The sequence below is a fragment of the Myiozetetes cayanensis genome, unplaced genomic scaffold (assembly GCF_022539395.1).
Source record: "Myiozetetes cayanensis isolate MyiCay16 unplaced genomic scaffold, myiCay2020 scf12, whole genome shotgun sequence".
NCBI classification, from domain to species: domain Eukaryota; kingdom Metazoa; phylum Chordata; class Aves; order Passeriformes; family Tyrannidae; genus Myiozetetes; species Myiozetetes cayanensis.
In genome coordinates this window covers 23707451-23719510 of record NW_026086826.1, presented here as the reverse complement: position 1 = coordinate 23719510, position 12060 = coordinate 23707451, and the positions used below count along the sequence as shown (strand labels likewise).

Below are 12060 nucleotides of genomic sequence, written 5' to 3'. Positions count from 1 at the left end.
TTGTGTTCCAGCTCCTTCACCAGCTTTGTTCCTGGATCTGCTCCAGCACCTCAATGTCCTTCCTGAATTGAAGGGCCCAGAGCTGGACACAGTACTTGAGGTGCAGCCTCAGCAGTACCGAGTAGGGAAGAATCACTTCCCTGGTCCTGGTGGCCACACTATTTGATGGAGACCTTCCCCCTCTCCCAAACACACAGAGACACTGGTTAGACACAGGCATTTATTTGGGCCCTGCTGACATAAGCCTGTCCCTGGAAGCACGAGTGGGGCAGCTGAAGAGGAATGTCCAAATTCCCTACAGGGAATGTCCACAGGCCAAGCAGCACACTGCCCACATGAGACAGTGGCTCAAGGCCCCAGACAGGTCTCTTGGCCACCTTTCCTGGATGCAGCTTCCCCTCCAGGTGGTACATGCAGCATGGGCACAGTCTCCACAGGCAGCACTGGTCCAGGCTGCAGCTTCAGGCATGGATTCCCTCTGGGCCCCAGCAGCAGCTCCTGCTGGGCGTGCAGCACTGGAGGACATGGTGGGGTTCAGTCGTGGGCAGGCTGGAAGCACAGAAGAGACAGAGCTGGTGTTACTCACTTTGGTCCCCAAGGTTGTCCCCACCTGGGAGCACTCCAGCCAGGAGGATGGATGCCCAGGTGAATTTTGAACAGGGTGCTGTGAGTGTCTTGACAGCACTCACCTCACAGGTTGGCATCATACGCTGCATTGCTGAAGGTGCCTGGTGATCCTAAGTCACTGCAGGGCAAACACAAGGGTGTCACCTTGGACAGTGCAGGAGTACGTGAAGGGCAGGGGTTAACACAGCCCTGTCAGCCCACAAGATGCTCCCATTGCATATAAAAGCAGCCTCACACAGGCAGATCTGAGTGGCAGCAGAGTGACCACTGGGCTATGAGAATCACAGGGCATGGCTCTCACCTGGTGGGGTTCAGGAGCTTCTTCTTCTCCTCTGATAATGGTGTTGAAATGTCCATGGGGATAGAGCAGATAGAAAAGAAAAAAGCAGATGTTTAGTGAAGGTCATGAGAAGCTGGAGCAGAAGTTTGGGATGGAGTTGGGGGGGGGGGCTAAAGCTATTTCCTGTCTTCTTCACAGTGAGGGTGTTTATCTGGCTCTGCCCTCCAAAGCTGGCTGCTGACACTATCAGCTCAAGAAACTGCCACAGAACCATGCAACTTGCAGCACATAAGACACTTGGATTGAGGCAGTCACACTGTTAAAGTCCTCTGATCATCCCACCCTCCCAGGGACTCTGTAACCACCTGGCCTGAGAGCTCCTGGGCAAAGATAGGGTGGGCTGTGGGAGGTGTTTCCATACCTCTGTCACTGAGGCGCTTGACAAGGATGGCAATGAGCCCCCCAGAGAGCACAAGACCAGCTACTGTCAGGGCTGTGCCACTGCTGTAAGCCAGGACTTGCTTTAAGAAGGCACCATCCTCTGAAACAGATCCACAGACCCACAAGTTAGAAAGTTGCCAGGACTTCTCAGCCCCTGGAGTGCCCCTCACTCACATTCAAGATGTTCTTGCAAGAAAGCTGGACCCCCCTGCAGTGCTAGAGGAGCGGGGGGGTCCCACTGTACCTGTACAGACAGGAGGATGCCTGGTCCAGTTCCCTGTGGCCTCACACCGGAGCACCTCTGCTCCCATCCGAACAAAGCCCTCCTCACAGGAAAAGGTGCATGTGGAGTTGTAGGTGAAGTTCCCATGTGTGTGAGAGCAGCTCAGCTGGCCTCTGCTGGGGGGGCCCAGCACTGGGCAGCTGATGGCTGGAGATAAAGTACAGCAGCAATATTAAGAGGACAGGACTGGTGGTAGTGAGACAGGGACGCTTGGGCTGGGAAGCCAGGGGATGAACCGACATAGACTGGGGCGCTGGGGAAAGCAATCTGCTACAACAGAGCACTGCCAGACAGGTGTGAGATCATGAGACCTACCTTTGCACTGTGGGGTGTCCCCAGTCCAGGTCCCCATGGCTGTGCACTTGCGGCTTCCTGGCCCCATCAGCACAAACCCTTTCTGGCAGGAGAAGGCACACGTGGAGCCAAAGGTGAAGTCCCCAAGCGGGTGGGAGCAGACAGCCTGGCCCATCTTGGGAGTGGTCACTGCTGAGCATTTGATGGCTGCAAGGGTAAAGAGGCACACCTCAGAAAGGAGCCTGGGAGACTACAGTGTCAGGACCAGGGGGCTGGGGAACATCCTAGTGCCACCCCAAGGTGGCACACTGAGCTCTGGCAGCAGCAATACCTTCACAGCGTGGGGCATGCGCCGTCCATGTCCCCATGGCCATGCACTCACGATGCTCTGGCCCCACCAGCACAAACCCCGTCTGGCAGGAGAAGGCACACGTGGAGCCAAAGGAGAAGTCTCCGTGCAGGTGGGAGCAGTTCAGTTCTCCCCAGTCTGGAGCACTGAGCACTGGGCAGGAAATGGCTGCAGAATGAAGAGGTACACTTCAAGCAGGAGCTTGGGAACTGGGAGATTAAAATTCTGGGACCACGGGGCTGGGGAACATCACAGCATCACCCCACGGCAAAATGACACCCTGCACTCTGGCAGCAGCTCTACCTTCACAACGTGGGGCATCCCCTGTCCACGTCCCCATGGCTGTGCACTTGCGGCTCTCTGACCCCATGAGTGCAAAACCCATCTGGCAGGAGAAGGCACATGTGGAGCCAAAGGAGAAGTCTCCGTGGATGTGGGAGCAGTTCAGCTCTCCCTGGTCTGGAGCACTGAGCACCGGGCAGGTAATGGCTGCAGGGAAGAAAGCACACTTTGGGAAGGAGCTTGGGGACTACAATGCTAAACTCTTAGGATGAGAGGACTAAAACACTGAAGAACTTCCCAGGCCAACCCATGGCCTGAGACACCTTGAGCAGCAGCTCTACCTTCACATTGTGTTGCATCCCCTGTCCATGTCCCTGTGGCCATGCACTCACGGCTCTCTGGCCCAATCAGTGCAAACCCCGTCTGGCAGGAGAAGGCACATATGGTGCTGAAGGCAAAGTCTCCATGGACGTGGGAGCAGTTCAGCTCTCCCTGGTCTGGAGCACTGAGCACTGGGCAGGTGATGGCTGCAGGGTAAAGAAACACATTTCAAGTGAGAGTCTGTGGCTCAGCTGTTGGAATGAGAGGACCAAGACACCCAAGAACATCCCACGGTCACTCCAAGGCCTGTGACACCTCAAGAAGCAACTCTACCTTTGCACTGTGGGGTGTCCCCAGTCCAGGTCCCCGTGGCCATGCACTCACGGGTCTCTGACCCCTTCAGCACAAATCCCGTCTGGCAGGAGAAGACACACGTGGAGCCAAAGGTGAAGTTCCCATGGAGATGGGAGCAATTCAGCTCTCCCCAGCCTGGAGCACTGATCACTGGACAGGCAGTAGCTGCAAGGATAGAGAAAAACTTCAAGCAGGACCCTAGGTACTATGAGGCTAAACTGTTCAATCTGAGAGGCTTGGAAAAACCCAAGTGTGACCCCAAGGCCTGTGACACCTTGAGCTCTAGCAGCTCTACCTTCACAGCGTGGAGTGTCTTCAGACCAGGTCCCTGTGGCCATGCACTCAGAGATGTCTGGCCCCATCAGCACAAACCCTTTCTGGCAGGAGAAGGCACATGAAGAACCAAAGGTGAAGTTCCTGTGGAGATGGGAGCAGTTCAGCTCTCCTTGGTCTGGTGCCTTGAGCACAGGGCAGGTGACAGCTGAAAGGACAGAGACACACTTCAAGTAGGAGTCTGGGGACTACAAGGATAAACTGTTGGAATGAAAGGACTACAACACTGGAGAACATTCCGTGGTCAGCCAGAGCCCTGTGACAGCTTAAGCAGCAGCAATACCTTCACAGCGTGGGATGTCTCCAGTCCAGGTCCCCATGGCCGTGCACTCACGATGCTCTGGCCCCATCAGCACAAACCCCGTCTGGCAGGAGAAGGCACACGTGGAGCCAAAGGTGAAATTGCCATGGAGATGGGAGCAGTTCAGTTCTCCCCAGTCTGGAGCACTGAGCACTGGGCAGGAAATGGCTGCAGAATGAAGAGGTACACTTCAAGCAGGAGCTTGGGAACTGGGAGATTAAAATTCTGGGACCACGGGGCTGGGGAACATCATAGCATCACCCCACGGCAAAATGACACCCTGCACTCTGGCAGCAGCTCTACCTTCACAACGTGGGGCATCCCCTGTCCACGTCCCCATGGCTGTGCACTTGCGGCTCTCTGACCCCATGAGTGCAAACCCCGTCTGGCAGGAGAAGGCACACGTGGAGCCAAAGGAGAAGTCTCCGTGCAGGTGGGAGCAGTTCAGCTCTCCCCAGTCTGGAGCACTGAGCACCGGGCAGGTGATGGCTGCAATGGGAGAGCAAGTCTCAGAGACAGGATAGACGAGGTTAAATCTAAGGATTATGGCTAAATCCATGTCAAAGGAAACCAGATCTATGGCGATATGTCTTCAACTTGCCTTTCTCACCCAGACTCACCTCTTTAAAAACAGTAGTTGTTACAATGCTTTTTCTGCCCTACGAGTGATTTGCTGGGGGGCACACAATTGCTGCTCTGCAAGAGCCCTCTGTTTATCCCTTGCATTACCCTAGATTGAAGGCCCTGGGATGAAGGACCACAGCTGCTGCAGTCTACTTGCCTCCCTCCCTTTATTGGAGCAGAGACCTGACTCTATCCTTGTCACAGTGGCAGGGGGATGGCTTTGGGGCTGTAGAGGACCAGGATGGGATGATGGCAATGGCTATAAGGGTTGTGTGCCAGCCTCCCCAGGCTGTGGCCAGGATGTGCTTTGCTGCATGCCAGGGCAGCACCCAGTGTTTACTGGGGTGAGTGGTTCTGCTGCCTGCGGGACGACCACAGGTTAGTGCCAGGAGGACATCTAACAGCCTCATCACCCAGCCCAGCTGAAACACACCCCATCCGCTGTGCCTTCGGCTCTCAGACCAACACCAAACACTTTCCTAGGTAGACTTTTCCTTTTATAGATGTTTTACAGGCAAGTCTGGTGTCCCACAGAATTCCCTATTGGTGAACATGTCATGCAGGGTGGGAGCAATTGACCCAGCCCATTTTGGGGCCAGCCAACAATGAGCATGCAACAGCTGCAGGCAGGCACAGGGCACGGTTTGAGACAGGGCAGGCAGCCTCGTCCTTCACAGCCCTCACAGCACCATCAGCCTCGCCACAGCAGGAACCTCTGCTCGTTTTTGGAGTAAGCCCAACTGGCAATGCTTGCTAACACTGCTTTGTTATCACAGGCAACTGTCTGACTCGCCTAATTCCTTGCAAGAAACAAAAATCAATCATACATCCAGCTAACAGGAAAAAAAACAACGAGCTGGGAAAACAAGCCTCTGGGAACTTGAAAAGCCTGGAGCAGGCAGACACAGCCCAGCTTGCCTGGGGGGACTTCCACAAAATTGGGAGCCAGCTCCTGCTCCTGCTGGGGATGCTGGCTACAGAATAATCACATCACAGCTCCATAAGTGTTGCTTTTAACTGCAGAAAGTTTTGCTGGTCTCAGGTGCCTAAAGTAAGCACCGTGTTGGACTACAGGCACACCTTGGACTGGCATCATTGGCAACACTAACTTCAAGGCAGGCTTTCTTTTTAAAGAATATATGTACAGAGATGCTGCTTGGCCCCTGACAGCTTCTGCTGGGTCTCCCAATAGAGAGGGTCCCCAGTTTCACCCCATGTCTGCTCCAGTCCTTGACTCGTCCCATCCTTGTGCAAGGCTGTGGCACAGGAAAGGTGGAGCAAGACTCTCACACCCACAAAAAAGCCCAGCACTTCCCTGGGGCGCCTGGTGCCTGGCTGCAAGCCCTCAAGCCACAAACAGGAAGACTTTCCCTGCCCCTGCAGCATAACACACCACAGCTTTCTCTCCTCTGTGGCTTCCTGCCACGCTCTGTCCCTCTCAGATTATATCTAACCTCATGGGTCCTTGCCCCACTCAAAGTGGCTCAAAGTGGCCTGCCAGGATACCCCCAGGACAGCAGCCCCTTTTTTTCTTGTGGACCTTCAAGATGCCAAGCATCTTCCCAAGGCAGATCAGGGTGGGTTTGTGGAGGTGAAGACCATGCCACTGTGTTGACAGAGGTGCAAAGACCCCACTCAGACCCCTTGCTTAGTGCACACAGGGTGCCGACATCTGGGTGGAATTCAGGACAGCGAGCAAGGGCACTGGGACAGCCAGGCAGAGCAGGGGGCTTATCCAGAGCTCACAGCTGCTCTGCCCATTGCAGCCTCATGAGGGAATCACCTCCCGCATGCAGCACCAGGAGATGCTTCCACACAGGGCAGGGGCAGGGGCATGGCAAGGCTTCCCTGAGCAGCGTTGGGTGCATAGTGCTGGTTCCCCCAAAGCAGCAATGCCGCGTCCCTGAGACCCCCAGCCCCTGACAGGTCCTACCTGTGCAGACAGGGATGTCTGCTGACCACTGCTGGGAAGGCAGGCACCGCAGCGTTCCCATGCCTTGCTGCTTGAACCCCTCCTGGCACCCAAACACGCAGGTGGAGTTGTAGCTGAAGTTTCCATAGGGATGGCTGCAGTTCATGTGCACTCCCTTGGGCTTCAGCTCAGCACACTGCACAACTGGGAGAGACACATCACTGCCAGCCCGTTAGGAGCACAGGGAACTTGCCCAGTTTGCCACTGAGGCACAGGCTCTCCAGGAGGGAGGGAAGGATGGGTGTGGATGGCTCACCATACTCGCACTCAGGGCCGTGGAAGCCGGGGTAGCACTCGCAGCGGTAGCTCCCGATGGTCTCCACGCACTCGCCGCGCTGGCTGCATGAGGAGGGCTGGCAGGAGGCTGCACACACACAGAGAATGGTCATCAGGAGCTGCTGGCCACCCTGGTGATCCCCAGCCCACCCAGTCCAGGTCTGGGCCACAATTCCTCTACTAACCCTTGTAACACAGCGCCTTTTTTTTCCGGCTGCAGGGCTCGTCGTTCCATTTGCCCGACTGGTCCTTCCGCTTGATGTAGATCTCCACGCAGTCCTGGTTGGAGCGGCGGTTGTTGGGCTCCCCAGCTGCCCAGTTCTCTGCCTCCTTTGTCAGAACCTTCCTGGTGCCCACCCAGGTCCAGATGCCTCCCAGCTTGCGGATGCCGATCCAGTAGTAGCTCCCATGGCGGGGCAGGTTCTCGTTGAGGTACTCGATCTCCGCCTTGTTCTGGATCGCCACCAGGTCGGTAAAGAAGGTCTGGCAGTAATTCCTGGCTTGGTCCCACGTGTAGTCCCCTCGGTCACTGTAGTAGTACTTCCAGGCACCCACCTCCTTCCACAGCACCATGCCTGTGAGAGAAGATGACGTCTGATGCAGAAAGGATGGAGCCAGGTCAGGGATGGGGTCCCTTAAGACATGAGGGTGGGCTAAGCCTGGCCAGTGATCAGCTGAGTGAGGCGATGGGATGAAAGGACAAGTGTGGATGAGAATGGGCCTCTGAGGGTACATGGAGACCTGAGTAGATCAGGCATGGCAGAAGGAACTGAAAACAGGGGGACAGCACAGGGATGAGGAAGATGGAGGAGACAGGGTGAAGGCTGAGACAGTGGGCAACATGGGGCAGGCAGAGTGCAGGTGGCAGAAGAACCCCAAGTGGTGATGCCAACCCCTTCTCCAGCACAAGTATTGAAAGCTCAGCCTCATGGCCCTGTTCCCCTGCCCACAAAAAAGTTTCCCAAAGGGGAAAACCCCGCTTCAAGATGGGTCCTTAAACATAGTTCCTTCCTTGAGTGCAGAAGTGTACCACTTTGGTTTTCTTCCTTTTCTTACAGTGCTATGTGAGAGTCAGATTGGAGCAAGGCAGAGGAACAAGTGTGCCCTCACCCCCAAAAGTATTTGGATCCCAGCCTGCTCATCTGAGCTGGAGATGGTCTGAGGAGTCTTGTAAAACTTAGTGTTGCAAAACAAGATCTTACAAAAGTCAAACTCATGCCCTGGTCATGCCCACCAGGCAGGGCAAGGCCAGAGATTGACTGGAACCCACACCCACAAGTGAAGGACACTTTGCTGAAACCCTGCTCTTATTTACTGCCACTTACTTCACACCACAACTTTATGCAATCATAGGGTTTTAGCCACAAAAAGAAGCTTCCTCTCTTCTCCCCAGAAATAGGTATCTCCAGAGCAGCTGAAAGTGATATGGGATTCATATCTTCATTTGTGCAGAAAATGAGATGGGAATAAAAGTCTGCTCCAAACAACCAGCCTGGGGTGCCCTGTGCCTCAGGAGAGCACACCACACTGCAGTTATGCAAAGGTCTGGGTATCACAGATTAGATACAAAGTTAGGACTTCTCAAGTCTAATTAGAGCTGTAGTTTGGCCAATAATTATATATTTTTCTAAGAATTTTCTAAATTCTCATAATTTGTCTAGTTTTCCTTGTGAAAGAGCAAACTATCCACTTTGTTCAACAAAAACTGAAGTTGAGGAAAATGTGGTTTCCCACTACAGCCCTCATCTTTACCCTTTGGGAATTTGGGGCTCCAGGACAGGAGCTCAGGGCACCTTCTGGGAGCCTGCCCCACCCTCAGTTCCCACCTCCCCCTCCTGGCCCTCACTGCCTCCCCGGCCAACCCCTTGGCAGCCCTGATACCTCTTCCCAGGGTGGTGCTCAGCACCCTTCCCACTAAGGCTGCCTTTGCATTTTTGTTTTCCCCTCAGAGCTAAATCTCAGACTCCTCCTAACACTTCTGCATTTGCCTCATTTCTGTTCCTTAGCTCAGTCATGAAAGGTCCTTTGGAAAATAGTTCAGCTCACGGAGGATTTCCAGGGACAGAGCAGTCACCAGCAGGTTTTGCTCTGTGCAATGCCAGCATGTGAAGGAAATATCCTACAGGCAGCAAAACCAAATTCTTTTCTACTCTGGTTTCTCCTCCTGATGTCAATTAGCAGCTCTAGTTCTGCGTGGTGCTGCCCCAGCTGTGCTCCCAACCCTTGCACCTGTGTGTCCTGTGCCTGTGTCCGTGCCCACCTCTGCAGCACGGGCAGTGGTGGGTGTACCACCAGAGCGGGTGTAGGCAGCGGGTAGAGCTGCTGCTGCCTTTCTCCAGTTCACCGCTGGGTGCACCAACTGCAATGCTGCATGTGGGGAACCAGACACCCTGCAGGGACCCCACATGTGGCCGAGCCCTCCCTGGGGGAACATGCACTGCCTGGAGGAAGCTGGCCTGAGCACACAGCCCCCTCCCAGCCCAGGAGGATCCAGCCCTGGAGCTAGCAGCCACGAGAGTTGTGACGGATGACCCTCCAAAATAACACTGGAGCTGCCCTGCTCAAGTTTCCCAGACCTGCAGACTCTTCGGCAGCAGGGTCACACAGGGCTTACTGAGCAGGCCGGTGGGTGACTTACCCCATGTGATGGCAGCGATGCCCAGGTAGATGCCACGAGAGCCCAGAGTCCGTGTCCTCCCAGCAGGTTGCAGACCCACAGCAGTGCCCTGACAGGGAGGGAGACATGAGCATGCACATCCCAAGAGGCTCACACAGGCACCCACGGTGCTGCCAGGCAGTCCTGGTACACCCGAGGGCACGTTTCTTGTGCCAGCTCACACACAGGCACGGATGGTGCTGCTGCTGCAGAAAGGGCCCTTCCAGTGAGGTACTTTGAGGAGCTGTGCCTGCAGCACGGCACTCTCCCAGTGAGGGAGACACTGCTGGCAATGCAGTTCACTCCTAGGGAGTCCCCAAGTTCAGGGCATGTCCTGTGGCCCCCCAACCCTTCCTGCTCATCCAGGGCTGCCACCTGCCTTGCAGTGGCAGTGCCCTGTGTGCCTGGGGTCACCCGGGCAGGGTGTCTCCAGGGCAGCCTGTGTGTGTCCCCCAGCCCCCGACACTGGCACTAGTTCCTCTCAGTGCTTGCCCACAGCCCTGCCCTCCTCTAAATCCCTTTTTCCAGGCAGACCCTGAGTCATCCCCAAGGAAAGGAGCAGGACCTACCATGCTGTGCTGCAGACACGCCTTGCCCAGCCAGTGGCAGTGCCAGGCGTGTGTGCCCCCCAGCAGGCAGTGGTGCCTCACACTTCCTCTGAGCCTGCAGAGCATCGCTCCCTGCCCTTGGCCTCTTCCCCTCCCACCCCAGCCCCACTGACAGCCCTCATCCTGCCCCCCATCACCGCCTCCCTCGCCACAGGGCTCTCCCACCCCGAGAAACCCTTCTCTCACCTGGGGCTGGAAGGGAACAGTGGGGTTCCCACTGGCCATAGCCCTGGTGGGACTCAGCTCAGCACCAGCCCCATGGCATGGGAGCTGGGTGCATCCCCACACTGCCATAAGGACATGACAACCACAGGAGCTGACCCACAACCAGCCAGGATTGCCCGAGCCCCCCAGGAGGTGGAAAAAGGTCCCCCAGGAAGGGTTCAACCCCAGCCCATGGTGCCCAGGGCACCAAGACCTCTCTGACCCACCATGTCCATGTGGCAGTGCCCACGCTGGTGGCTGGGAGACAGAGGAGGGATGAGGTGTGATGAGGTCCCACGGGGGCTGAGCAGGAGCGTGGCTCACAGCCTCCCAGCTCTCATGCTGGATGCTCTCCTCGCATGCAGGCTTTTTGCTCTGGCTGTGAATCCTCGTATACCGTTTATAAACAGTTACTTACACAATGTATTTTCCTGTCTTTATCTTTATGAGAAAGGTCCAATAATATGACAGAGGAACTTCCCCTGACTTCTTAAATTCCATTGGAAACTTCCACCAGAGTTTCAGGAATATGCCTAATTGTGTCCACCTCCCCTTGAATCATTCTTCAATCATAATAAATCTTTTCTTACCCCATTCTGCTCAGAAGTAAAATTGCCTTGGCAGGGTTTTCTGCAGGAATCACTCTGCTCACTTCCAGCTAAAGCCAAGCAAGAGCCATGCAGGTCACATGCATTTTCCAGTTCCAAAGAAACTGATGCTGCTCCACTGGGACTCATTCTAAACAAAAGGAGGAACCCATCCCACAAAAGTCATAACCTACTAATTACTTTCTACTTGGCCAATACAAATGAAACTCAGTTCCTGTCTCTGGATATCTTTCTTGCATCATCTTCTACTGCGATTGTCTGTTTTTATGGAATTGCTGAGGATGGGTCTGTATGTCCAGTAATTCAGGAGCTTTCTAGCAGCTCATCTGCTGAGGGAAGAAGCATGCAGGCAGGCAGAGAGGCTGAGGGGCAGCTGCTGGGACAGGAGAGCATCTCCAAATGCTGAGGGTCAGCTGGCCAGGGTGGAAACTGCCTCTCCCACTGATGAGACACCTGCTGAGGCTCAGAGAGGTGTTTGTGGGTGCATGGCCCAAGGAGAGGGCAGGCTGTGCCCCTGCCAGTTTCACTTCTGCTGAAACCCAGCAGGGTAGGGTAGAATAGTAGAAAAAAAAAATATTCCCACCTTTGTTTTTGTAACTACAAATAGCTTCTGGTATTGCTTTAAAAACAGAATCAAGGTGGCTGAGACTCAGAGGCAGCTGCTGCTGCTGCAAAGTACAGGGCAGTACATGGCCAAGGTCAAAGCACTTTGTGGGATCAGGCACCCCATGCCCACAGACACCTGGGCTCAGAGAAGGGGTCCTACATGGCAGGACAGATACTCAGGGTTGCTTTGCAGGCAGTGGAAAAAGGTACACATGGTAGGAGGGAGAGAAGACCCAAATCAACTCTGATGGAACATGGTTAATGGCCAGGAGCCCTTTCACAACTCGGATAATTTCCAAGGTTGGCTTCCCTGGAAGGGATTGAGGATCCTGCAGGACACATGCTCCCACTGGATTCCTGCTGCATCGCTTACCAAGGAAGGGCCTGTCTCTGCCTGAGCAGTGCAGGGATTTCCTAGGTGGAAAGATGGTGCACCCTCTGCCCACCCCTCTGAGAGCAGAGCTCAAGCTACAAGCCAGGGCTTTGCTCAGCACGGACTTGAGGGAGCAGGTATGAAGATACTTTCTTGCATTACCTCCTCCCTGTCCCTCTGGACGCAGGGATCTGCAATGGAAACGTGCCTCCTTTGCTGTGCCCCGGCGCTGAGCAATAGGCAGAGGCAATGCTCCCTCTCCCGTGAG

The 12060-nt window shown here is 55.0% G+C and overlaps 1 protein-coding gene across 1 annotated transcript; it reads right to left on the bottom strand.

The window, feature by feature from the left end:
* Window positions 1-221: 221 nt before the first annotated feature.
* Window positions 222-11341, bottom strand: LOC126635551 (P-selectin-like). The gene is made up of 18 exons (XM_050306903.1): window positions 10433-11341; window positions 9376-9463; window positions 6923-7312; window positions 6718-6825; window positions 6423-6605; window positions 4169-4354; window positions 3848-4033; window positions 3527-3712; window positions 3211-3396; window positions 2898-3083; window positions 2578-2763; window positions 2257-2442; window positions 1947-2132; window positions 1593-1778; window positions 1329-1448; window positions 929-959; window positions 690-745; window positions 222-549 (listed from the first exon to the last, which is right to left on the bottom strand). The coding sequence occupies exons 1-17, from the start codon at window positions 10439-10441 to the stop codon at window positions 691-693; spliced, it is 2658 nt and encodes an 885-aa protein (XP_050162860.1). The 5' UTR covers window positions 10442-11341; the 3' UTR covers window positions 222-549; window position 690.
* Window positions 11342-12060: the final 719 nt, after the last annotated feature.

Bases quoted from the DNA above. Each gene is read 5' to 3' on its own strand.
- LOC126635551 (XM_050306903.1), bottom strand. The intron at 3,397-3,526 runs GTAGAGCTGCTA...CTATCCTTGCAG, and splicing joins AGACACTCCACGCTGTGAAG to CTACTGCCTGTCCAGTGATC. The intron at 1,779-1,946 runs GTAGGTCTCATG...CTTTATCTCCAG, and splicing joins GGACACCCCACAGTGCAAAG to CCATCAGCTGCCCAGTGCTG.